Source organism: Podarcis erhardii (genome assembly GCF_964252035.2).
Source record: "Podarcis erhardii genome assembly, chromosome: 17".
In the NCBI taxonomy this organism is placed as follows: domain Eukaryota; kingdom Metazoa; phylum Chordata; class Lepidosauria; order Squamata; family Lacertidae; genus Podarcis; species Podarcis erhardii.
This window is the reverse complement of record NC_138515.1, coordinates 8,320,792-8,346,199: the sequence shown is the minus strand read 5'-3', so window position 1 is coordinate 8,346,199 and position 25,408 is coordinate 8,320,792. Positions and strand designations below refer to the sequence as shown.

The window sequence follows — 25,408 nt, the reverse complement described above, 5'->3', positions numbered from 1 at the left end:
ACGAGGGACCACGCCCCTTTGTTACACGCCGGGGGGGGGGGGCGGCGTGCGGGATCCCTCGGGCTGCGCTCAGGCAGCTCCTGTCTGCGCCCGGCAGGGCAAGTGGAGGGCGCTCGGGGCAGAGCCGCGCGATGGACTCGAGAGAGGAGGTGGTGTTGGCCACGACGGTAAAAGAGGGGGAGATGGGGTGGGAAAGAATAGCATCCGCCGGGGGCAGGGTACCTGGGGGGCCAGAATCGGCGCAGGATCCGGATCAAGAGGCGCTCTTCCTCCCGGAGGTCTGAGCATCAGGTCCACCCCAGGCACTCGGTCAGCCATGGAAGCTGGTGGTGGTTGGAAAAGTATATTTTTGGGAAAGTACTTTCCAAAACACACACACACCACCACCACCACCACCACAACAACAACACACAAGCACACACAAAAGAGTCCTTTTTATTAGGGATAATTCAGATGGAAACAACAACAACAACAACACAGAAATACAAAAAACCAGAGTTTCAAAAAAAAGGCTATTTATGTATGCCACTACTGCGCCCATGTTTTGTTAGCCCCAAAATGGAAAACGAGCAATGTCCCAATTAAAGAAGAATGGCAACTTAAACTGATGGAATATGTGCAGCTGGCAGACTAATAATTGTGTACGTTTGAAAACGTTGGCAGCATTAAGATAAGTTCAACAGTGTAAATAAGTTTTTATGGATGTAACAATGGATTACTGAATGGTTTAGTTTATGTAAAATATGCAGGGATCTATGGCGTGCAAATTGAACCATGGAAGGAGGAGAAGGGAAGCCACTGATATTTTAAGGTTGCTCAAATGAGTAGTCTAAAATGTAAAATAGAAAAACTTAATACAAATTATATACCCCCCTCCAAAGGAATCTGCAGCTGGTTGGAAGAAGGTGCCTGACCAAGGCAGCTGCTGCCTCCTTGCCTGTTTCAGGTGGTTTTAAGAAGCAAGTCTGAGGTCTCGCTTGCCTAGAAAGAAGGGACCCTGTGCAGTTCTCTGTTTGACTCATGATTTTGAGGGGGAAACCGCTGTTTAGTCATAAATCAGAGCAAATGGTGATCCGCTCCCTTCAGGAAACACTGTTCTGAACTGTAATTAATAAAAATAACAGCAACTCAGTGCATAAAACATCACAATGCACATCGAAAGCAAAAGATACAACTTATACAATTTAATAATAATAATAATAATAATAATAATAATAAATTGCCATAGCTGCCTATTTATACTTAATTTCATGCACACGACCTCCACCCAGTCAGGCCTGTAGGCAAAAAGAGGAAGAATCTCTCAAATAGCTTAGTGGGATATTTCTTTCTCTGAATAAGCCTTTCTCTAAAATGATTGAAACTAATTCTCTTAAGCCCTTCTACTTGTACATATATTAAGACAACTGTGCAGGAGATTTTCTTCTCCAGACTTTGCACTGGCTGAAGCTGATGTTCAGTTGTAAGGCAAAGGTAAAGGGACCCCTGACCATTAGGTCCAGTCGTGACCGACTCTGGGGTTGCGGCGCTCATCTCGCCTTATTGGCCGAGGGAGCCGGCTTACAGCTTCCAGGTCATGTGGCCAGCATGATTAAGCCGCTTCTGGCGAACCAGAGCAGCGCATGGAAATGCCGTTTACCTTCCCGCCGGAGCGGTACCTATTTATCTACTTGCACTTTGACGTGCTTTCGAACTGCTAGGTTGGCATGAGCTGGGACTGAGCAACGGGAGCTCACCTCGTTGCGGGGATTCAAACCGCTGACCTTCTGATCGGCAAGTCCTAGGCTCTGTGGTTTAACCCACAGTGCCACCCGCGTCCGTCTGATGTTCAGTTGTAGGCGCTGGGAATAAAAACTTGCAGCACCACCTAGTGGCAAGTTTTCACACCTTCAGTCCAGGGGCTTGGAAACCAAGAGACTGGGGCACTATAGGGACTCGCCGCTCAGGTCCCAGCGTTCTGCTGGTTATTGGTCTGGGCCTCCTTTCTCTGACCCCCCTGCCAAATCAAATGTAAACTCTGCCTCCTTCTCTCCCAGGAGCCATTGTTGATGCCAGTTTCCTACGATGATAAGTGCCGAAACCTCTCTCCTAGCTGGTGCCTGTCTCGGGCAGGCAGCAGGATGCCAATGGTAAGTGCTGTGGGTGGGCCACGAAAGGGTGGCAGAAAGTGCTTGTGTTCCACTAAAGGAAGGTTGGGAGTGGCAATCCTGGCTCCTTGGTGGGGACTACTTAAATAGAGAGCCTGCCAAAGCTACAAGTGACCCACAAGCCACAACTGTAGCCCGGGCTCTTGAGTATCTGGCTTGAAGGTGACATGAATTGCCAGCTTGAATTTTCTTGTTGCAGTCCTGGCATTGCGGGTGGGCAGGCAAGCCTGTTCTGGTTATCCCTGACATGTGTGTGAGAGGGAGGCAGGTTTGCACCCACCAAGTGTTACTGACTAGTGATTTAAATCAAATCCACCCTGCTGTAAACCATGGCCTGCTCAGTCGTTATCCCTCTATGAGACAGGGAGAAGCAGGATTGCGCCCTCTAGCACTGCTTCTGACTTACAGAGGAGTCCATTCCACTGCTGAACGTTTCCTGAGGTTTAGGGGGAATCTCCTTTTTTGTAACTTGAAAGTATTGGTTTGCATCCTGTCCTCCGAAGCAGGAGAAAACAAGCTTGCTCCATCTAGAAAGGATAGCTTATGCTTGTACAACCTATAAGATTTAAGCATCCATCCCATGAGAAACCCAGTTCCTGACTGTCAGAATTCTGTCATCGGCTCCTGTCTGGTCGCCCAGCAAAGTATAAAGACAAGGAAAAGACACTGGGTGCCAGGCTATCTGATTCCATCCCACATGTCTCCACCAGGTTCTCTGGAGTTCTTGTGGACCATTGTTAAAGAGTTAGCTTATTGGAATGAGGCAGATGGTGATGCTTATTATTATTATTATTTTGCTCCTTTTTGTGCAGCACGCCCAGACCCAGCTTGAGACAGCTACTATGAAGCCAACTGGTAAGTGATGTTCTTTGCCTTGTGACCTTGCAGAAACTTAGTTGACTGGTGATGGGGATAAATGTGGAAAGGCTAAGTGTCTCTCCCACTTGGAGCTGATCTGGAAGGAAGCAGGGAAAACAGCAGAGCTGGACCAACACTTTCTGGTTTACAGTCCCAGGCTCCAGCTGCAATGAGAATCGGGCTTCCGATGGAAGATAAAGGAGATAAAGTCCCTAACAGAGAAGATTGGCAGATTAAGTTGATGGATTATGCCAAAATGGCAAAAATGACCAGAAGAATCAGAAATCAGGAAGACAAATTTTTAAATAAGGAATGGGGGGAATTTATAATATATCTTAAAAACCACTGTAAACAGCTAAGATTGTTAGTAAGATTGAAATAACATTTGTAGTTTAATGGTGAATTTCGGCTACAATGGAGATGTAAAAGATTTGGATTATCATAAAAGATTCAGGAGGAAATGATTAACAATAGGACCCACAAAGGGGAGGAGGAAAGTGCAGGAGATTCTTTGGATTCTTGTTTTTATGTTGTATGTTGGATATGTAAAATTTTAATTTGAAAAACCAAATAAATAATTTCATATAAAAAAGAGAGAATTGGGCTTTCTGATTTTAGCCTGAGCTTCAGATGTTGAATTCCACCCCTGGTGTTTCTTATGCATAGCTGCTGCCTTTCTCTTGCAGTGATGGTCCCAGAATCCCAGATGATGGTGAAAAACGAAGTGGATCTTATCAAAGCTCAGCTGCATGCTCAAACCAAGGTAAGGTCTTGGGCAGAGGTAAGGCTGTGGAAGATGCTCGTTTCTGATCCAGGTACATTTGGGAAAGCACTGGGCATTTAACCATTGGAGTTGGGAAGCTTTGGCTTAGTAGAAAGGGAAGGAGTCAGATAATAGAGCTTAGCATTGGCTACAGCAACAGGTAGGTAATCTCTAGGGTTTCAAGCAAAGAACATTCCCAGCCCTACTTGGAGACTTGGAAGAATTTAACCTGGAACCTTTCCCACATTATTGCAGCACAGTTAATATCGGAAATGTATCTAACATGGCCAACAGCTTGGACTACTGCAATCCGCTCTACGTGGGGCTACCTTTGAAGGTGACTCGGAAACTACAACTGATCCAGAATGCGGCAGCTAGACTGGTGACTGGGAGTGGCTGCCAAGACCATATAACACTGGTCCTGAAAGACCTACATTGGCTCCCAGTACGTTTCCAAGCACAACTCAAAGTGTTGGTGCTGACCTTTAAAGCCCTAAATGGCCTCGGCCTAGTATACCTAAAGGAGCGTCTCCACCTCCATCGTTCTGCCCGGACATGAGGTCCAGCACCGAGGGCCTTCTGGTGGTTCCCTCACTGCAATAAGTGAGATTACGGGGAACCAGGCAGAGGGCCTTCTCGGTAGTGGCACCTGCCCTGTGGAACACCCTCCCATCAGATGTCAAGGATATAAACAACTAGCTGGCTTTTAGAAGACATCTGAAGGCAGCCCTGTTTGGGGAAGTTTTAAATGTCTAATGTTTTGCGATTTTTTTATGTGCTGTAAGCCGCCCAGAGTGGCTGGAGAAAGCCAGCCAGATGGGTGGAATATAAATATGATGATGATGATAGTGGTAGTAGTAGTAGTAGTTGTTGTTACCAGATAACCTCCAGGAAGCTCACAAGCAGAGCATGAAGGCAAGAGTTTTCTTTCTGCACTGTGGTGAAGTCAGGGACCTTGATTACAAGAGGACTGTGTCTTCATGCCAGTCATCCAGTGCTGCCTTCCACTCTGCAGCCTCTGCTCTCCCCCGCTCTGGTACCCTAACACAGAGGAGAGAGACTTTCTGTTCCTCATCAGGCAATGGCATTACCATCTGCCCTGCCCCACCTAGCCTTTCCCAGACTATGACTTTGAGAACAGCAGCAGCAGCTGGGAAGAGTTCAGGGACATTTTTTTTTTTAAATAGTTTTATAAATTGTGCTTCTTTGTTTCTCAGTTTGACCCTTTTACATGGTTTTGTATGTTTTTGTGGTATTTTATGCATTGTGATCTGCTGTTACTTCTGTTGATTATAGATTGGTAATTCTTTATTGTGGTTGAACTGCTGTTTAATTATTATTTGCTGGTGTTTAATTTTACTGTTTACTGTTAGGTTACTGATGGATTGTTGAATGTTGCTTTGTTTGATATAAGTTGTTTATTTTAAAGTTATTGTGATTTTTATATTGGATCAGATTGTTTTATTATGTTTTCATGTCTTGGAGGCTTCCCAGAATGGCTTGGGCAACCCAGCCAGATGGGTGGGGTATAAATGAAATATTACTATTACTACTACTACTAAAGTTAAAGGTAAAGGGACCCCTGACCATTTGGTCCACTCGTGACCGACTCTGGGGTTGCGGCGCTCATCTCGTGTTATTGGCCGAGGGAGCCAGCATACAGCTTCCGGGTCATGTGGCCAGCATGACTAAGCTGCTTCTGGCGAACTAGAGCAGCGCGCAGAAACACCGTTTACCTTCCTGCCAGAGTGGTACCTATTTATCTACTTGCACTTTGAAGTGCTTTTGAACTGCTAGGTTGGCAGGAGCAGGGACCCAGCAAGTCCTAGGCTCTGTGGTTGGGTTTCCCCAGCCACTCTGGGCTGCTTCCAAAAGAATCTTAAAATACTGTGATACATCAAACATTAAAAGCTTCCCTAAACACAAAGGCAGTGGCTGTGTGCATTAACCCTGTCTGTGCCATGTTTTCCTGCCAGGCTTTTCAGGCACTGAGCCACTCAATCACCTTGTTGGAGCACGAGAGCAACCAGCAACAAGGTCGGATCAAGGAGCTGGAAGGTAAGGATTGTAGAGACTCCTAAGCACCAGCCAATCTGGAGCATGGCTTTAAAATACATTGGTGCTGCTTACGGCTTTGCAGAATGTGGTCTGCTCAGTATTTAGTATAGCTCCAAATGGGGCATCACTTACCTGTGCAAAGGAGGAATGATGCTCATCTTTGGGGATTCCGTGTGTTCAGAATTCCCCATGAAGCCTGGTGTCTTAATGTGTCTGGTCCTGATGGCTATGAAATTTCTGCAGGTCTTCTATAGAAACACCACAGAAGTGAACTAGATCACAATATCCGTTCATTTCAGTGTGACTCCATCTGGAATAATTCCTAGTGCAGTTTTCCTTAGGATCCCAAGTCTATCACGACTAAGACTTTGAACAATTGGAGGAAAGTAACTTATTACAATGCCCCATGTTAATCGCAGCTCATGCTCTGTGTTCCAGTGTGTGCTAATGAGTTGGGTATTCTTCACAATTCTACGTAGCCAGTTGATATTGATTTTTTAAATTACTATATTTTTTGGTAAGACGCACCTAGTTTTTGGAGGAGGAAAAGAAGAAAAAAAATATTCTGAATCCTAGAAGCCAGAACAGCAAGAGGGATCGCTGCGCAGCGAAAGCAGCAATCCCTCTTGCTGTTCTGGCTTCTGGGATAGCTGCGCAGCCTGCATTCGCTCCATAAGACACACGCACATTTCCCCTTACTTTTTAGGAGGGAAAAAGTGAGTCTTATAGAGCAAAAAATACGGTAATTACCCTACTCTGTTAAAAGGAAAACCTGGAATGCTGCACCATGGAAAGGCCAAATTCTTCTATTCCGCCTCCGTTCTGCAAAGAACTTTGTAGCCTCCTGAAGTCCACCTTGCTCAGCTCTCCTAGCAAGACCAATATATTTTCAAGCTTCTCTCCACAGCCATAAGGACAAGAAACCCAATAATTTAAAAAAAACGAAAGCCAAGAATGTTGGCAGGCTAAGTTCTGCACGTGATACGAAACCCCACACGTGCGCAGGTCGATCAAAGGTGTGCTGAATACCTGCCGCCTCCTCAGAACAGTGCAGGCCATTTTGTCCTGCCTCTCCTTTGGTGGTCTTGGAAAGCTCTGCTCCAACGACTCCTTTGTCTCTTCCTGTCCAGAGGAGGTGCAGTTTTTTGCCCGCTCACCTCATGGAGAGATGTTTGATAGCCTCATCCAGAAAAGGATCCAGGATGTATGGAAAGTCATGACCAGAGAGGTCCAAGGACTCCATGGATCCATGATCGAGAAGGAAAGCTCCATGGAGAACCTGTCGCAAGAGGTCCTTGAGAGGTGGGAGAAAACACAGAGGGCGGGAGAAGAAGGAAGGGGCTGTTGGGTGGAGTGTGAGGTCATATTTCACAGTCCTCAGTGCAGTATCCAATGCATATCTGATCCTGGCCCGACTGCGCTGACTGCCAATTAGTTTCTGTGCCCAATTCAAAGTGCTGGTTTTGACCTATAAAGCCTTAAATGGCTCAGAACCACAATACCTCAAGGATCGCCTCTTTCCATATGAACCTACCCGGACCCTGAGACCAACTTCTGAGGCCCTCCTTCGTGTGCCTCCTCCTTGAGAGGTCCGGAGGGTGGCAACACGAGAACAGGGCCTTTTCTGCAGTGGCTCCCCATCTGTGGAATGCTCTCCCCAGGGAAGTTCGCCTGGCAGCTTCATTAGACACCTTTAGGCACCAGGCAAAACTGTTCCCTTTTAACCAGGCCTTTGGCTGACCAGATTGACATCCTATACCCTTTTAAAATGTGGCTCTTTTGGGGGGGGTGTTATTGGGTTATTGTTTTTATTTTGATTTTATAGAATGTGATATTTTCTATGAACCACCCTGAGACCTCCGGGTATAGGGCGGTATATAAATTCAATAAATAAATACTGGGAGGAAGACTTGATCAAGGGCACCCCTGACTGACCTGGGTCTCCATAGACCCACTGAAACATTTAAGCAGGCTTAGGTGTCAGGTTGGAGTGGAAGGAGTTTGGTGGATGATCTTAATCCAGATGTAACCAAGGTGGTACGCTTTAGATGTTGGACTACAACTCTAGATGTTGGACTACAACTCCCATAATTCTTGACTATGCCCATAGTGGCTAGAGCTGGTGGGAGTTGTAGTCCCAGAACAAGTGCCATGCACCATGTTGGAGACCTTCAGCAGACCAAACTGGAGTGTGTTGCTCTCTTATTTTCTCAGTGAGTCTCCATTACTGTGTTTTGAAGTTCTCCCTTCTTTCTTTTCTCCCCCTCTCCCTACCCACCTTCCCTCAACCTGCAGCAAGAAGTTCCTTTGGGAGGAGCTGGAAGCTGTGCAGAGTGAACTGCGGCGCATTCATCAGAAACTGAGTATGTAGCTGCTCTGCTCATATTCCTTGTGTCCTTTGCAGGACCCAGAGCGTTCCCCCTCTCTGACATGCAGTGGGTGCCTCTCCAGCCATGTTGGAAGGAATTCGGCAATTACTGGTCATTCCGCCAATCAAAGTCTTTCAGCTTGTCAGGCGGAACAATCCCCCCTCTCCTCCTTCTCTCCTAGGTTTCAAAAATAAAATGGGTTGGCTTAATACACACACACACACACACACACACACACACACACAGTGGACCCTCGGGTTGCAAACGTGATCTGTGAAGGAGGCACGTTCGCAACCTGCAGCGCCGCATCTGCGCACGCGTGGATCGCGATTTGGTGCTTTGCATGCATGAGCGCCGAAACCCGGAAGTAACCTGTTCCAGTACTTCCGGGTTTCAGCGCGTCCATAACCTGAAAACACGCAACCTGAAGTGTCTGTAACCCGAGGTATGACTCTGTGTGTGTGCGTGTGTGTGCGTGTGTGTATCTCAGAGAAATACAGTGGTGCCTCGCAAGACGAAATTAATCCGTTCCGCGAGTCTCTTCGTCTAGCGGTTTTTTCGTCTTGTGAAGCAAGCCCATTGACGGCTTAGCGGATTAGCGCTATTAGCGCTATTAGCGCTATTAGCGGCTTTTAGCGGCTTAGCGGCTTAGCGGATAAGCAGATAAGCGGCTTAGCGGCTTAGAAAATGGGGGGGGGGAGGAAAAAACCCCCACAGGAACTCGCAAGACATTTTCGTCTTGCGAAGCAAGCCCATAGGGAAATTCGTTTTGCCAAGCACCTCCAAAGCGGAAAACCCTTTCGTCTAGCGGATTTTCTGTCTTGCGAGGCATTTGTCCTGTGGGGCACTACTGTAGAAGTTTGGAAACTGGACCTAACCCATTCACACATCACTAGCACTGCTAAAAATGGTAAAATAAATTAAGCAGGGGTTTCATTCGTAAAGGGAAAAAAGGGTTCTTTACTTCCTGTTACAGTCAAACCTCGGTTGCCGAAAAGCTCTGTTTTGGAACGTTTCGGCTCCCGAATGCCGAAAACCCGGACATAAACACTCTGGATTTCAAACGTTTTTTGGAAGCCGAACGTCTGACGCGGCTTCTGCTTGAGTGCAGGAAGCTCCTGCAACGAATTGGAAGCCGCGCCTCGGTTGTCGAACGTTTTGGAAGCCAAACGGGCTTCTGGAACGGATTGCGTTTGACAACCAAGGTTTGACTGTGCTTTATATTTAATGAACGAATAAATAAATATTTGCAAGGATGGCTTTGGATTCTGACTCTGGGTTGTGAGAGAAGGTTTTCCAGGTTGCCTTGTGCAGCAGAGAGAGAGAGAGAGAGAGAGAGAGAACATGCAGAAGGAAGGAGTGTACCTTAGGTGTTTAGTGGGACAGCACACAGTGTATTTGCCTTGACTATCTGTTAGTCTCAACCATGGGCAGGCAAACTTAGGCCTGGGGGCCGGATACAGCCCAATCGCCTTCTAAATCCGGCCCGCAGATGGTCCAGGAATCAGCATGTTTTTACATGAGTAGAATGTGTCCATTTATTTAAAATGCATCTCTGGGTTATTTGTGGGGCATAGGAATTCGTTCATTTTTTTTCCCTTCAAAATACAGTCTGGCCCCCCACAAGGTCTGAGGGACAGTGGACCGGCCTCCTGCTGAAAAAGTTTGCTGACCCCCCCCAGGACTTCCGGGTTAGCGCGAACGGCTAATGGCGGATTCCCTCCGAGCTCCGGAGGGAATCGGCTCTACTGAGGACGGGTCTTGCCGTGCCGGCGACACGGGGACCCTCAGAAACCGCAGGCGCGGAAGCCTGCGGACTTGGTGACTCGGTGGGCACCTTAAGCGCCCTCCCCGACCCATGAAGAGCCTTTTTAAAGGCTGCGGAGAGGGTACGGAGAGTGGCGTGGTGCTGAGAGTAGACCGCTACCTCAGTGGAGTGAAGCCGCAAGCCATGGCCGGAGAGCGCTGACTTTCTTCCCAAAATTTGGACTGGATAACAAAGGACCCGTGAGTAGTGGAATTTGGACTTTAAAAATTTTATCCTGTGAATTCGGCACGATCGGGGGATGTGTTAAAGGGAAGTCCGCACCCCCTCTACTTATAGACGATTTAAAGCAAGGAACGGAGAATTAAGGCGGAATGAATACTGTTTTGATGATTTAAAAGTTTTTCACAAATTTGATAGAAGAAGATTTTGTGCTGGAGAGAAAGGGAATTTTGGAACTTTGTGTGTAATCCCCCCCCAAAACCCGGGAGTGTCCTATTTGGGTGCCGGAGGAAGAAGTGAAAGGAGTTTGACAGCTGTCAAAGAAGCTGTCAAACGGGCGGACAAAGTAAAGAATTTTGTTATTTAACAACTCTGGGAATTAAAGCTGATACATTTGGACTGAGGCGATTGGAAACAAAGTATTGATAATAACAAAGTAACAGATTATTGGAAAAGGACTACTAAATAACTGAAAGCCCCCTAGGGGGAATTAGTGACATTACAATGGCTGCAGAGGGAAAATTACTGGCGGAGATAGAAAAAATGTTCTTTCTCGTGGGAATCCTGCAGGAGCAGAGTATGGCTTTGAGTAAAGTTTTTATGACCTTGAATTCTGAAAGAAACAACTCTGCTGAATGCACAAAGGAGACGCATGATAAAAACTCTGCAGCTGAGCAGGAAGAGATGCCTTTGGAATTGACAGAGAAGAAAGAAGGAGTTCAGACACTACAAGTGGAAAATATCAACCAGGAATCTGCATTGTTAGAGTATGAGCAAGAAGACCTTTGGATTACAAACCTGCGAAAGATGAGAAAGAAGAAGAGAGAAGTCCCTGGAGTACTTGGAATATTAAAACTAAAAAGAATAAAGCAACATGATTGGGACTTTCCTCCTGAGTATGGAAAACTAGATGGTCTTTCGCAGCAAACACTCTTTAACATTCTGGATGAAAGAAAATATGATGTGACTCTGACTGAACTCCTTCGGGGTCTTAGGACCAACAAAGAGGACTACCAACATAGTTGGCAGAGAGGGACTGACAGAGAATCAGACGCCTCGGACGTGAGGAATCCGGGCTAAGAACTATTTTTTGTTTGTTTTTTTTGGACATTTGTCTGGGAAGGGACAGAAACCGGGGCGGGGGGGGGGAGAGAATAGAACTATAAAATGTTATGTTTTGTTTTACTTGGTCAATGTGACCTATAATTAATATAATAAAGGGAAAATTTGTGGAGGGGAAGTTAGATCGACCTTAAAAAAAAAAAAGAAATTAATGATTATAAGAGAATTGGATAAGTTGAATATAGATAAACAAAAAGAATTTAATTTTTAAAAATAATATGAATATCTTTAAGAGGTTAGGTAAGAACTTGCTGAATTAATTTTGGAACTGGGATGTAAGAGGAGGGGGTGGGGGGAAGTCAATGAAAGTGGGTAAAGAAAATTAGGGTATGTAATTGTATTTGTGTGTTTGTGTGTTCTTGTCTTTGTGTGTGTGTTTGTTGTTATAAAATGTGAAAACCCAATAAAAATTATTAAAAAAAAAAAAAAAGTTTGCTGACCCCTGGAACCCTACCATCTGCTGGCTGGAGCCATGCAAGGTTGCTTATACCCAACATTCTCAATGCAAGAGCCAGTTTGAGGAGTGGGGGAACAGGAAGGGTAAGAGAGTATTAGGAAATGATATATAATGAATTGGGAAAAAATGTTTAAAAGTACCTTTCCAAAAAACCCAGAGTCCTCTCTGTTGGGGAGGGAAATTCCCAGGTGTCAGAAAAGACTATTAATGTATGCCACTACTGCGCCCTGTGTTTTGCCAGCCCAAAAATGGAAAACAAGTGAGGTCCCAACTAAAGAAGAATGGCAACTTAAACTGATGGAATATGTGCAGCTTGCAGATTTTACATATAGAATAAGAGGACAAGAAGAATATACGTTTAAAGACTGGGAAAAGTTTACTGAATATATGGGTGAAAATTGTGTACAATTGAAAACGTTGGCAGCATTAAGATAAATTCAACAGTGTAAATAAGTTTTGATGAATGTAACAATGGATTACTGAATGGTTTAGTTCATGTAAAATATGCAGGTATGTTGGGTATGCAAAATGAACCACGGAAAGAGAAGAAGGGAAGTCTTTGATTTAAGGTTGTTTAAATGAATATTTTGAAATGTAAATTAGAAAATTTAATTTTATATCTATATATTGTCAGATGGCTGGTGTGGTTGCTCGAGAGTAACCAGGCAGGACTCGAACCTGTCTTTTACAGGCTTAATTTTGGTGCAAACTATTTACAGTGAAGAGCGTCTAAAGTTCATGTCTGGCTCAATCGCTAGCAGAATCCGGGAGTGGTCTTTTTTTGGACCTCCCCCAACGTAAGAGTTTTGTTACCCCCAACCTTCTCCTTCCCTCTTTGCGCCTTAGGCTACTGCGCAGGATGGGCGATGGCAAGGGCGTGTTTCCCTTCTGTCCGCCTTGCCCAGGAGCAATGTTAAGGCTCCCACCAGCATCCTCTGGTCCTTGCACCTCTTCCCCACTAGAGGTGGGGCTTTCCTCCTCCCCAGAAGGGGAACTGCTTCGCAAGATTTTCGGAGGCTCCCTGTAACACAACTGCCCTTCTGTTCCTCACTTCTGAGCCGATGGCAGTTCCCTGACATATATATCTATATCTATCTATATAGATATAGATATCTATATAGATATCTATCACTGGAAGGACAGATCGTGAAGCTGAGGCTCCAATACTTTGGCCACCTCATGAGAAGAGAAGACTCCCTGGAAAAGACCCTGATGTTGGGAAAGATGGAGGGCACAAGGAGAAGGAGACGACAGAGGACGAGATGGTTGGATAGTGTTCTCGAAGCTACCAGCATGAGTTTGACCAAACTGCGGTAGGCAGTGGAAGACAGGAGGGCCTGGCGTGCTCTGGTCCATGGGGTCACAAAGAGTCGGACACGACTAAACGACTAAACAACAACAACATATAGATATATATATATATAGATGGGGGGGGGTACAGAGGAGGAGAGATGAGCAAAGCCCCTTTGCACTAGTGGAAGAACCTGCTGCTTCTGACTGCTAGTTGGGCTCTTTACCTGAATCCAGCCAGCATTCCTTCCCCTCCCTTCTGCAAACTCAAGCCATCCTGAATCTTCCTCTACAGCAGACCCTCCGTTATCCTCCCACAATGTGAGCGGGTGGCAAATGTGAATGGCTTTGGACTCAAGCGTAACTCTGTCTGCTGGGCCACCTAGTTTATACCTTCAGGGTATATATATAGAGGGGAAGGGTCTTTGCCCTCCCACTCAACTAGGGTAATAGAATTAAAATCTCCCAGGTCCACATGTGTTCATTCAGTTGGCATTAGCCAGCCAAACTCTCCCTCCTACAACTGAATATTTTATAGACTTAAAAGCTTTTTTCTGGACCTTTTGCAACCTTTGCATTAAAAATCTTGGAGGAAGGAGACCTTCCCAGCCTCCCTAAGCGACATGTTCTATCGCTGAGCTGCTCCTGTTAATTAGAAAGATTTCCTTTAATTTAACACTCTTGCTTAATCTCGTCTCGTCCTCAGCGGTGAACTCTCTCATTCGCCTGTCTTCCGTTTGATTTTGTAACATCAGCAGCTGACCTTTGAGTGTGGTTTTTAAATTAATTGTTCCGCTTGCAGGAGGTTCCCCGTCCCCCCAGTTCTACATATCTCAGGTTTGCTTAGGAGAATTGTGACCAATGTCGAGACCCCAGACATTGAGACTCTAGGCCCTGCCTCCCTTCCGCCTTCAAGTCAGGATCCACTAGGGCAAGGATGGGGAACCTGTGGCCTAGCAGATTTTGAGATCCAGCTCCATTCAGCCCCAGTATATGGTCAAGGAGGGTGGGAGTTGCCTGTGTCCTAAATCATTGCTAGGATGCCTAAGGAAGGTTGCAGGAGCAGCATAATCACCCTACAAAAGGGGTGTCGGGGGTTCATTAAGATGTGGGTCCCCCACAGCATGTTAGAACAAATTCAATCCTGGATCTGAAAAGGCTGCTATTTCCATTTTTAAAAATTATTTTTGCGTTTTCAATTTTACAACCAATAACAACAAAAAAGAAACAAAGTACAAACATCATTTTCCCTTTGACTTCCCTCCCCCTTTTTATAGATCCTTTATGTTTTAATTTTCATTCTGCATCTCTTCACTAACTCAAAATGTTATTCATACTTCAGATTTTAATACAAGTTTTCTGTCAAACCTACTAATAAATGTCGTTGTTTACAATATAAAAAAATTCCTTCCAGTAGCACCTTAGAGACCAACTAAGTTTGTTATTGGTATGAGCTTTCGTGTGCATGCACACTTCTTCAGGTAGCAATAACTATTTACAATAGTTTTTCAAATACATTATATACCTTCCCCATTCTTTATTAAAGTTTGATTCTTCCTGACTCCTAATTCTTCCTGTAAGATTTGCCAATTCAGCATAGTTCGTTAATTATATCTGCCACTTGGTTGGAACTGTATTTCCTGAGGATCTCTGTTATAAACCACCAGTGACTTTAACAAAGGGGAAAACTATGTTGGTGCTGGCATGATTTGAATGACACAAATCCCATGTTGTCTGCTAGGTTCTTGTATATGTGTATCAAGATTCAGGCAGGCCTGCCTCCAATCCCTTGCTATAGCTGTTCTGCTTTCTAGAGAAGGGAATTCTGAGGAAGTGCTGTGGGGAGCCCATCCCAAAATGGCTGCCACCTCTAAAAGCAGGAAAAGATACAAGGATGCAAAATGATGTAGCCCCACACCAAAGTGGGGGGGGGGGGGGAGAGAGAGACCTACGTCAACTGCCACCACCATCTTCACATTCGCTTTCGGAGAGGAGCTGTGTTTTTGTTTTGTTTTTTCAAATTTATACATTTTATCAGTTTTACAATCAATTCATCATTTCAAAATTTGACTTCCTTCCCCCTCTTTCTGTGGTTCCTTAAATTTATTTTTTAATACCTTCTGCATATGCAAATTCATTTAACTTGCTCATTTAATTATCTACTGTAAATATCTACTCTTATGAAACTGCAGGTTATTACAATAATCCTGCTAATGTTTTTATCTGTTTACAATTTATTTGTAAATATTCAATCAACCATTTCCATTCTTTCATAAAAAAGTTTGTTATCTTGATTTTTTATTCCTCCGGTAAGTTTTACCATTTCTGCATATTCCAGAAGTTTTTGTATCCATTCTTCCTTTGCTGGGACTTCTTTCCATTTTGGGGCAAGTAACATTCTTGCTGATGTAGATTTCTATACAAGTTAGGTAGTTCTGTCCCTATAATTCCCAAAATAAAAGCTTCTGGGTTATTTTGTTTTTAAAATAAAAGTTATTTTGAACATCTTTTTCAATTCATTGTATATCATTTGCACCTCTGTTTGCACCTCTCCCCAGTTCTGAATGAACGGAAAGAGGGTCCAATCCCAGAATCCAATGAAATGTTGGCATGTTTAACAAGGAAAGTTTGGTGCAGGAGAGGCCAAGCCAATGCAAGCAGGAGCTGAGAGCAAGCAACCTCTTGTGCATCATTGAATTTGAAGGGGTTATTTGCTGAGACCTTTGGCAGACACCATAGGTGGCATTGGCGGGCACATTGGTGACTCTCTGGGCTAAGCGCACTCCACCCCTTTGCATCTAGTAGAGCGCAAGCAAGGGGTCCTTGCTGCACCAGACTCCAGAAACCTTCAGGCCTCTACTCCCAGCTGAGGGTCTAGGCTCTGGCTGTTGCGTGGCAAGTCCCCCCCCCCCCAAGGTGGAAATAATGACACATGACACAATTATTAAGGTTAATGGGCTAAAAAGGGTCACAACTTTAGTGGTTACAGTTATTGGCTTAGGCATTGGTCCTAACCAACTATATCCAACTTCAGCCCGTCCGCTTGAAGTCTGGGAAGGGTTAACCACCAGTAGGCGGAGTCCTGCTGATGCACATCAACTAGAAACTCCCCTGGAGTCACGCCTTAGGCCCTCACCTCCGTAGGCTTCAGACAGGGCCACGCCCCCTGGAATCCTTTACCGGACTACCCTTCAATATATGATGGCGCTACCTCCCCTCTTCCATCTACAGAACTATACCAATGCCTAACTGCCAATCCCAGAAAGTTGTGACGATTTGCTACGAGGTAGGCAAAAACCAAGTGGCTGGTGCCAATTTGCCAAGTGGAAAAAAATCCTACCAGGCCCCTCAACAGCGACCAACCAAGGTCCATAGCAAGGTGAAAGAACGAAAAACCTTATAGGGCGGGAGGGTGGGAAACCGGAACAGCTGATGAGTGGCAATGAGGGAGATCCCCGGCCGTGTCCTGCCTTTATAGGGCAGGCCACGCCCCCTGACCCAGCCGATTGGCCAGCCAGAGGCTGACGTGGCCAGGAATCCCCCCAATCACACGGGGCTGGCCTCCACCCACCGTGTGCCTGGTGGGGCCGTGAAGCCCGCAACCCCACCTCCTTCGTAGGGTGGAAGTGGCTTTTGCAAGGTCTAGCTGGCACAAGGAGGGTGTGTGTGCACAATTCCTGGGCAAGAAACAGAAGGGTTGAAATGCAGAGGGGAAAATCTTGACCCAAGTGTGTTTGGACTCTTACCATAGAGGACCAGGAGGTTGATATCACCAGGAACCTAGTCAGCATTAAGAAAATGCAGGCGAATCAGCTGAAGTGCACCAAGGTGAGTAGCTTCTCTTGGCTCAGTTCTCTGCGATTTCCAGCGTTGAGAGGTGGGTGTGTTTGTTGGACCTCTGCAAGGAGCCGATGCTGTTTGTTGCACAAGTCTGTATTAAAGGAAGCAACACCCCATTGCCTTCAACTGTAGATTAATGGGTTGTGTTCAACTAACTCCGGACAGACTCAAAGAAATTAACAGCTGCGATTAACATAGGTTCATTAATTTCAATAGGTCATCTGTGAGGTAGTGTCCGAGGCTGAGGCCACCTGGGGTTCTGAGGATCCTAGAGATCCAAAGATGGAGATCTCTGACCCAGATGAATAAGAAAACAGAAGCGCCAGCTCCTTTGACTTTGATGGGGGGTGAAGTGTGTGTCATATAGATCACACAACACTTGTGTCCTGTTCGATGTGTGGCCATCTAGGCCATGGATCCTGTGGCAATAAGCTTGAGAAATTCATGCTCCTCCTTGGATCTTCTCTTCTTTGGCGATCACTCATAGCTGAGTAAGATTGTCTTCCATAAACACGGTTTTAACAGAGAGTCCGTAAGTGACGGTGGAGGTCAATTCTGGATCCACACGTCCTTCCACAGTAGGGACATAGGTTTCCGGGTGGGAGTTAATCGCAGTGAGGGTTTGCCAAGTGTGCCTTCCTCTTAGCACATTTCTCCCTTTCGTCCTGAGTTTGAGCATCTTCAAAGCCCATGACACCTTTGGTAAAGGCTGTTCTCCAACTAGAGCGCTCACAGGCCAGTGGTTCCCAGTTGTCAGTGTTTATACTACCTTTTTAAAAGATTTGCCTCCTTGGAGCACCCCTACTGGACAGCAGCAAATAGCTGCTGGCTGCCGTCCTCCCAGTTTTGTTCCTTACTTGTATCCTTCCCTGGTCTTCCTAGTTTCTGGGCCAGCTGAAGTGCAGAACAGCAGGCGATGCCTTAGAACCTGCAGATAATAAGCCTGTGACTGAAGAGCTGAACAATATCTGGTAAGTACATCATTTTGGGGATTCCTGTCAAGAAATCCCACCCTAAACACTCTCTAAAGCTTCAGCCTGCCCTGTCCCTTCTATTTCGTGCCCATGTGAGCTGCCTTGAGGGGTGAAAGAAAGGACAGCCCTCCCTCTTCCACTTTTGTGGACTTTGGTGTTGTGAGACATCACCTTGCCAACAAAGGTCCGTATAGTTAAAGCTATGGTTTTCCCAGTAGTGATGTATGGAAGTGAGAGCTGGACCATAAAGAAGGCTGATCGCCGAAGAATTGATGCTTTTGAATTATGGTGCTGGAGGAGACTCTTGAGAGTCCCATGGACTGCAAGAAGATCAAACCTATCCATTCTGAAGGAAATGAGCCCTGAGTGCTCACTGGAAGGACAGATCCTGAAGCTGAGGCTCCAGTATTTTGGCCACCTCATGAGAAGAGAAGACTCTGGAAAAGACCCTGATGTTGGGAAAGATGGAGGGCACAAGGAGAAGGGGACGACAGAGGACAAGATGGTTGGATAGTGTTCTTGAAGCTACTAGCATGAGTTTGACCAAGCTGTGGGAGGCAGTGGAAGACAGGAGTGCCTGGCGTGCTCTGGTCCATGGGGTCACGAAGAGTCGGACATGACTAAGCAACTAAACAACAACAACAGCAGCAGCTTGTTCAACTCTGTAGGCCTTGGATTTCCTGTACCAGGAAGTTCCACCTCTGCTCCTTACTTTTACATTTTCATACACACAGATCCAAATTCCGGCATAAAGATCTACCTGTATTTTGGATCAATGTGTACACATATCTGGAAATGAAAGGCTCAGTTTTCTTCCAGACACATACATCAGATTGAGAGAGAGAGAGAGAGAGAGAGAGAGAGAGAAGCATGTTAATGTTTTCACATTACAACATACATACCTTGGATTTGTGTATGAAAATGTAAAGAAGTCGCCTGGGTCTGAGGGATCAATTAGATCAATGGTTCTTAATCTTTTTTGGGTCATAGACTCCTATGAGAACCTGATGAAAGCCATGGGTCACAGAAAAATGCACGCAAGGATACAGAAATAAACAGGAAATAAATCAAATGAGGGGGATTGGGGTTTTTTTGCACCCGGTTCATGGCCCCTCTGAAGCCTATCCACGGCTCCAAGGTTAAGAACCCCTGAGCTAACCTGCCAAAGAAGTTGGAAAACATCTTCATGTATGCGACAACAGCGGCAAGAGTCTTAATAGCACAAGGATGAAAGACTGAGGAAATCCCGACTAAAGAATTATGGCAAGAGAAACTGATGGACTATGCAGAACTGGCAAAAATGACACATAAACTACGGGACAAGGATAACTGTGACTTTAAATGGGAACCTTTTACAAAGTATCTAAAGATGCAACAAAGTGAATTGGACTCCTTGGCAGGCCTCGAATAAACACTCACAAACTTTTTATTGATAATAATCAGTTAGATAAATTAAGGACTTATACAATTCTGTAACATGCAGAGTATAGCATTTATTGAGAAACCAAAGACTGGAACTGAGGGAAGTTGGGTTTGTTTATGGGAGGGAGGGGGAGGGGGGAAATGAGGGGGAAAATTAAGGATATGTTTTAAGATAATATGTTTTGTTGAATTACCTAATAATTTTTTTTAAAACAAAACCCCTGAGCTAGACGTTGGTGACCACAGTGATCAAGAGCCTGGGTTCAGCCTGGAGAGTTTATTTCCTGTACTAGCTACCAAAGGGGAATGAAGACCCATGAAGGGGTGGGTCATGTTTCTGCTCTGCAGTCTCAGCAGCAGGCAGTCTACACAGAGGTCCTTGTACAGTGGTACCTCAGGTTAAGTACTTAATTCGTTCCGGAGGTCCGTTCTTAACCTGAAACTGTTCTTAACCTGAAGCACCACTTTAGCTAATGGGGCCTCCAGCTGCTGCCGCGCTGTGGGAGCACAATTTCTGTCCTCATCCTGAAGCAAAGTTCTTAACCTGAGGTACTGTTTCTGGGTTAGTGGAGTCTGTAACCTGAAGCATATGTAACCCGAGGTACCACTGTATCTTCCTCCCGTACAGGTCAGCTGTCAACACACTGCGCAACTCCTTCACCAACAGCATCTGGAGTGACAAGAGGGGGTCTCAGAGGATGAAAGGTGAGTTGCAGCAATGGTCCAGACTAGAGAGAAGGCACGTTGGACAAAAGATTCCTGCATTGCAGGGGGTTGCACTAGATCACCCTCGTGGTCCCTTCCAACTCTACGGTTCTACGATTCTATGAAGTGTGGACCCCTTTGGGCTGGGTGACCTCAACCTATCTGGCATGGCTTTCCAATGGGGGCCTCTCCCTCTTGACTTCTTTGGACTTGAATCTTCAGCTTGCAGCTTGCATTTCTTAGTACAGAAAGTATTGATCTGATGTCTAGATATCTTTCCTATTTAATTAATTCAAGAGGGTTCTGGAAGCTTCTCTGTGTGAAAGAAACAAGCAGAAGACTCATGATGTTTGGGTTATTCCTTCAGAGAAGGCTTCAACTGGCTCTCTTATCTCTTTCTGTCAAGGTCCTGCTGACTATAATAGTGAGGCCAGAAGGAGCCTGGGTTTCACTTTCTCTTTCGATCTCTCTTCCTTCTGGTGTAGTGTTCTGTATATAGCATGCTTACTGTTAAGGTTTAGTCTTATTAAGTTAAGTCTGTTGCAACCGGATTTCTTATGGACAGTGCTAATCCTGAATACATTAGATATGTGACCATTGTGCTCATTTGCCTTCAGTAGCAGTACAGCTCTGCTGGATGAAATATTAATTGCCTCTGGTCTATGTTTTGGGAATCCCGCAACGTGTTTGATTTTTTACTCTGCTAACTATACGTTGGAGTTCTGCTCTAGATCAATATTGAGTAGAATTCCATGACAGGTGTCATCCTCATCAACCTTTTATTCGACCGTCAGTCAGAAAAAGAAAAAGAAATACATTTGTCAATACACAGTTAAAAACATCCAAGAAGATTTTAGAGCTTAGCCAACACTAAAAGGGCTAAACAGATAGCCCCATGTCAATACAGTCAATTATGGTCTCGCGACGCTTAAAGGCTAAAAAAAGAAATTTGGCCACCAAGAAAGGTATAGCTCTAGTGACCTTAGTTTTAGAAAGATATAGCTCTAGTGACCTATAAAGTTTTGTCTAAGCTCTGCATAAGAAGGGCAAGTCAAGAGAATGTGTTCGGTGGACTCAACCACACCGATAGCACAATGACAGGTTCTCTGGGCGTATGGTACTCCCCTGTACCTTCCCCACAATATCGCAGAGTCAAGGACATTTAATCTAACTGCTGTAAGAAGTCTGTGGTATTCCACATAGTGGATTTCTGCAAGGTAGGGGGCTGGTATGGTCCGATAAATCTGGTCCCCTAGGAACATTCCAGGTTTTACCTGGGCTATGTCCTCTTGTCTGGCAATATCACTCAGTCTCCGGGAGATCACATCTCTAGCTTGATTGTACGTCATAGACTCAAAGTAAAGGTGAGACAATCCACAGGATTGAACCTCGTTAATGACCTCCCTTTCCCACGATGATTGAAAATCATCCCTCAATATCAAGGGGGCAACACCCACTGGTTTAAAACAAAGCTTGAGCCATAGCCAGAGCTTCGTCTTCAAGGCCACGTACCGTAGAGCTTGCCAGCCGACCTCTAATCTCATGACCGCACCCGCTACCGAGGGGGGAATCCTAAGGATGGCTCTAAGGAATCGCATTTGAATAGAATCCAGTTTCAAAAAATCCCTATGGGAACCTAAAGAGATGCCCACCAAAAGAAGGGGGAGGATTTTCATTTGAAAGAGTCTCAAAGCCAACTTCACTGATTGGGCCTGATTCTTAGCATATAGAGATCTAATCTGGATGGCTGCTTTAGATGCATTAGTTGTTATATAGTCTCTATGGGCCAGAAAAGACCTATTTGACCGTATTACTTGTCCCAGATATTTAAAGCAGTTAACTTGCTCTAGGGGAATCCCGTTCATCGACCATCGATGGAGTCTTGGTCGGGCAGAGAAGACCATGATCTTGGTCTTAGCATAGTTGGGTTGAAGCTCATGCTGAACACAGTATTCATGTAGAGCTTGCAACATTCTCCTCAGTCCAATAGGGGATCTGGCAAGAAGTGCGGCGTCATCCGCGTACAGAAGAACATTCAGAGATCGGCCTGCTAATTTGGGGGGGTGGAATGCATCATTGGCCATGTGAGTCACCAGTGAGTTAATATAAAAACTAAACAATGCTGGGGCCAGTAGACATCCCTGTCTTACCCCTCTAGTGGTGGTAACAGGGTTGGAGACTAGGCCTTTATTGTCTAGCCTGATTCTCAAAGAGGTGTTTGTATGGAGGCTAATAATCAGATGAAGGAGACGACGATCGATCTTTGTAGCAGCCAATTTTGTCCATAGCTGCTTTCTAGAAATTTGATCAAATGCCTGCTTAAAGTCAATAAAAGCCACATGAAGGACCTTTGGGGCTTTGCCGGCATACTTTTCCGCCAGGTGATTCAAGGTTAATATTTGGTCTGTGGTAGATCTTCCAAGGCGAAAGCCTGCCTGTTCATCGGCAATGATATTGTCGTCCTCCATCCATTTTGATATTTTGTTTAGCAGGTACCTCGAGTAAATCTTCCCAATGACATTTAGCAAGCTGATTGGCCTAAAGTTGCTCGGCTCTGTACGTGGGCCTTTCTTATGTATTAATACAATCAACGCAGAGCTCCAGCTTGAGGGAAATTTTGCTGTTTTGTTTATATACATGTAAAGTGCTGCTAGAAGTGGGATCCACCAATCTTTATTTGCTTTGATGGCATCAATAGATATAAGGTCATCACCGGGGGCCTTGCCTGCTTTAAATTGGTCTATGAGCGTTTCAACTTCAGGGCATGTAACTGGGTCCCAATCGGGCAGTGCTTCCGGCTCCACCGTATCTCCGCAGGCATCGTGGGCTGCATACAGATCGGCGAAATATCTTTCCCAAGTGTCCGCTGAGATGTGGGGTTATATTCTTGCAAGCGGCCTACCCAGGTATCTGGAGATTAACTGCCAAAAAGAGGCTGGATTTCTATTCTCTGCAGCTATCAAAAGGTTGTCCCAATTGTTTCTTTCTGTCTTGAGCTTCTTTTCCTTTAATAGGGCTTTGTAACTTCTCTTGAGGGTGATAAGACGGTTATTTGGCATGGGGTCATTTGATGCTCTATATGCCAACCATTCATTATACAGATGATTCTTGAAGTTTTTGCACTCCTCATCGAACCATTTTTTGTGAACAGACTGTTTACCATACTTTGTGGGGAACCGAGCTAGTGTTGGTTTTAGAAGTTCTACTAAATCGTCATATATTGGCAGAGGCTCGTCAGCCTGCATAAGGGACAGGTGTGTATCGACCATTCTGGGGATAACAATTAGTGGAAAGGGTGGAGGGGACGTCGAAAGGAAAGGAAAGGAAAGTGCTAGAATAGGCCCGTCTTGCTTAGTTTGATTTGAAGACACCAGGAAAGGTAGGGGCAAGGGGTGAGATGCTCAGCCATGTATAGCTCAGAGCTTTAAAAAGCGCTCTTGGATCTTTTTACAGGTCGGGGCAGCCGACATCACCGGAAATCTAGCTCACCTGAGGCCTTTTTATCGGACTCAGCCCTGTACCAGGCCCGCAGTAGCTCAGAGCACAGCTCGTAGAATGCAGAGGTGAGTCTGCAGGTTGTTTCTCGTCTCTCTCCCTCCTCATCCTAAATAAATAAATAAATAAATAAATCCCCCACCCATATGGCTGGGTTTCCCCAGCCACTCTGGGCAGCTTCCAACAAGGGATTAAAAATACATTAAAACATCAGTCCTTAAAAACTTCCCTAAACAGGGCTGCCTTCAGATGTCTTCTAAACGTCAAATAGTTGTTTATTTCTTTGACATCTGGTGGGAGGGCGTTCCACAGGGCGGGCACCACTACCGAGAAGGCCCTCTGCCTGGTTCACTGTAACTTCGCTTCCCAGTGTCCGGGTTGAATGATGAGGGTGGAGACGCTCCTTCAGGTATACAGTGGTACCTCGGGTTACATACACTTCAGGTTAAAGACTCTGCTAACCCAGAAATAGTACCTTGGGTTAAGAACTTTGCTTCAGTATGAGAACAGAAATCGTGCTCCGGCGGCGCGGCAGCAGTGGGAGGCCCCATTAGCTAAAGTGCTGCTTCAGGTTAAGAACAGTTTCAGGTTAAGAACAGACCTCTGGAACGAATTAAGTACTTAACCCGAGGTACCACTGTACAGGTAAATGGATGTACAAGCAATCTGTTCCCTCACACTCCACTTAAGAGACCACCAGGTGACCTCAGGCCAGTCCCTCACTCTCAGTCTAAACCTACCCTACAGAGTTGTTTGTGAGGATGAAATGCGGTGAAACCAGGGAGGGGGAAGAGAGGTAGGTACACTACCTTGAGTGCCTCAGAGGAAAGGTGAGGGTTCGAGGTCCCAACCCAAGAAGAACAGCAACTTAAACTGTTGGAATATGCGCAGCTTGTGGACCTAACATATAGAATAAGAGAACAAGAAGAACATACGTTTAAAGGAGATGGAAAATGTTTATTGAATATATGGGGGGGGGAATTGTGTACACTTGAAAACTTTGGCAGCATTAAGATAAATTCAACAGCGGGAACAAGTTTTGATGGTTTTAATAATGGAATACTGAATGGTTGAGTTTATATTCAACAGCGTAAACAAGTTTTGATGGTTGTAATAATGGAATACTGAACGGTTTAGTTTATGCAAAATATGCAGGGATTTATGTTATGCAAAATGAACCATGGAAAGAGAAGAAGGGAAGTCATTGACCTTTTAAGGTTGCTTAAATGAATATTCTCAGAAAATTTAATAAAAATTATACACAAAAGAAGAAGAAAGGTGGGGGCATAAATGCAATAAGTAAAAGAAATGAATAAGACTCAGGCGCCGGGCAGACTAACTGCACCTCCTGTCCTGTCTTTTAGGTATAGAGCAAGACTCAACTCAGGAACCTGGAAAGACTGGCACCTTCCTGAGGGCCGAATTATGGAAAGTGCAGATGAAATTAAACCGCGCTGGTTGGAAAGAAGGTTGTCCTGGACATGACTAGCACAGGAACCCAGAAAGCTCCTTTCTACCAAGTCTCAGGCCCTTGGTTCATCTAACACAATATCACCTGCACGCTGGTTAGCAGAGGTCTTTGCCAGTCCCACCTGGAGATGTCTAAAGGTGAACTAGGAGACCTGGGGTGTGCAGAGTGTGTGATCTGCCCCTGAGCCTTGGACCTTTCCTGTTGTTGTTTAGTCGTTTAGTCCTGTCCGACTCTTCGTGACCCCATGGACCAGAGCACGCCAGGCACTCCTGTCTTCCACTGCCTCCCGCAGTTTAGTCAAACTCATGCTGGTAGCTTCGAGAACACTGTCCAACCATCTCGTCCTCTGTCGTCCCCTTCTCCTTGTGCCCTCCATCTTTCCCAACATCAGGGTCTTTTCCAGGGAGTCTTCTCTTTTCATGAGGTGGCCAAAGTATTGGAGCCTCAGCT

General features: G+C 45.4%; 1 protein-coding gene across 2 annotated transcripts; it reads left to right on the top strand.

The window, feature by feature from the left end:
• Positions 1 to 19: 19 nt before the first annotated feature.
• CCDC159 (coiled-coil domain containing 159) lies at positions 20 to 24,955 on the top strand. Of its 2 annotated transcripts, none has more exons than XM_081845536.1 (12): positions 20 to 167; positions 2,037 to 2,129; positions 2,960 to 3,002; positions 3,692 to 3,768; positions 5,745 to 5,826; positions 6,957 to 7,128; positions 8,122 to 8,189; positions 16,803 to 16,879; positions 17,774 to 17,862; positions 19,916 to 19,992; positions 23,446 to 23,555; positions 24,852 to 24,955. In XM_081845536.1, the coding sequence occupies exons 1-11, from the start codon at positions 132 to 134 to the stop codon at positions 23,544 to 23,546; spliced, it is 915 nt and encodes a 304-aa protein (XP_081701662.1). In that variant the 5' UTR covers positions 20 to 131; the 3' UTR covers positions 23,547 to 23,555; positions 24,852 to 24,955. The 2 variants fall into 2 exon arrangements, with proteins under 2 accessions (XP_081701662.1, XP_081701663.1); XM_081845537.1 differs by having other exon boundaries at positions 51 to 149.
• Positions 24,956 to 25,408: the final 453 nt, after the last annotated feature.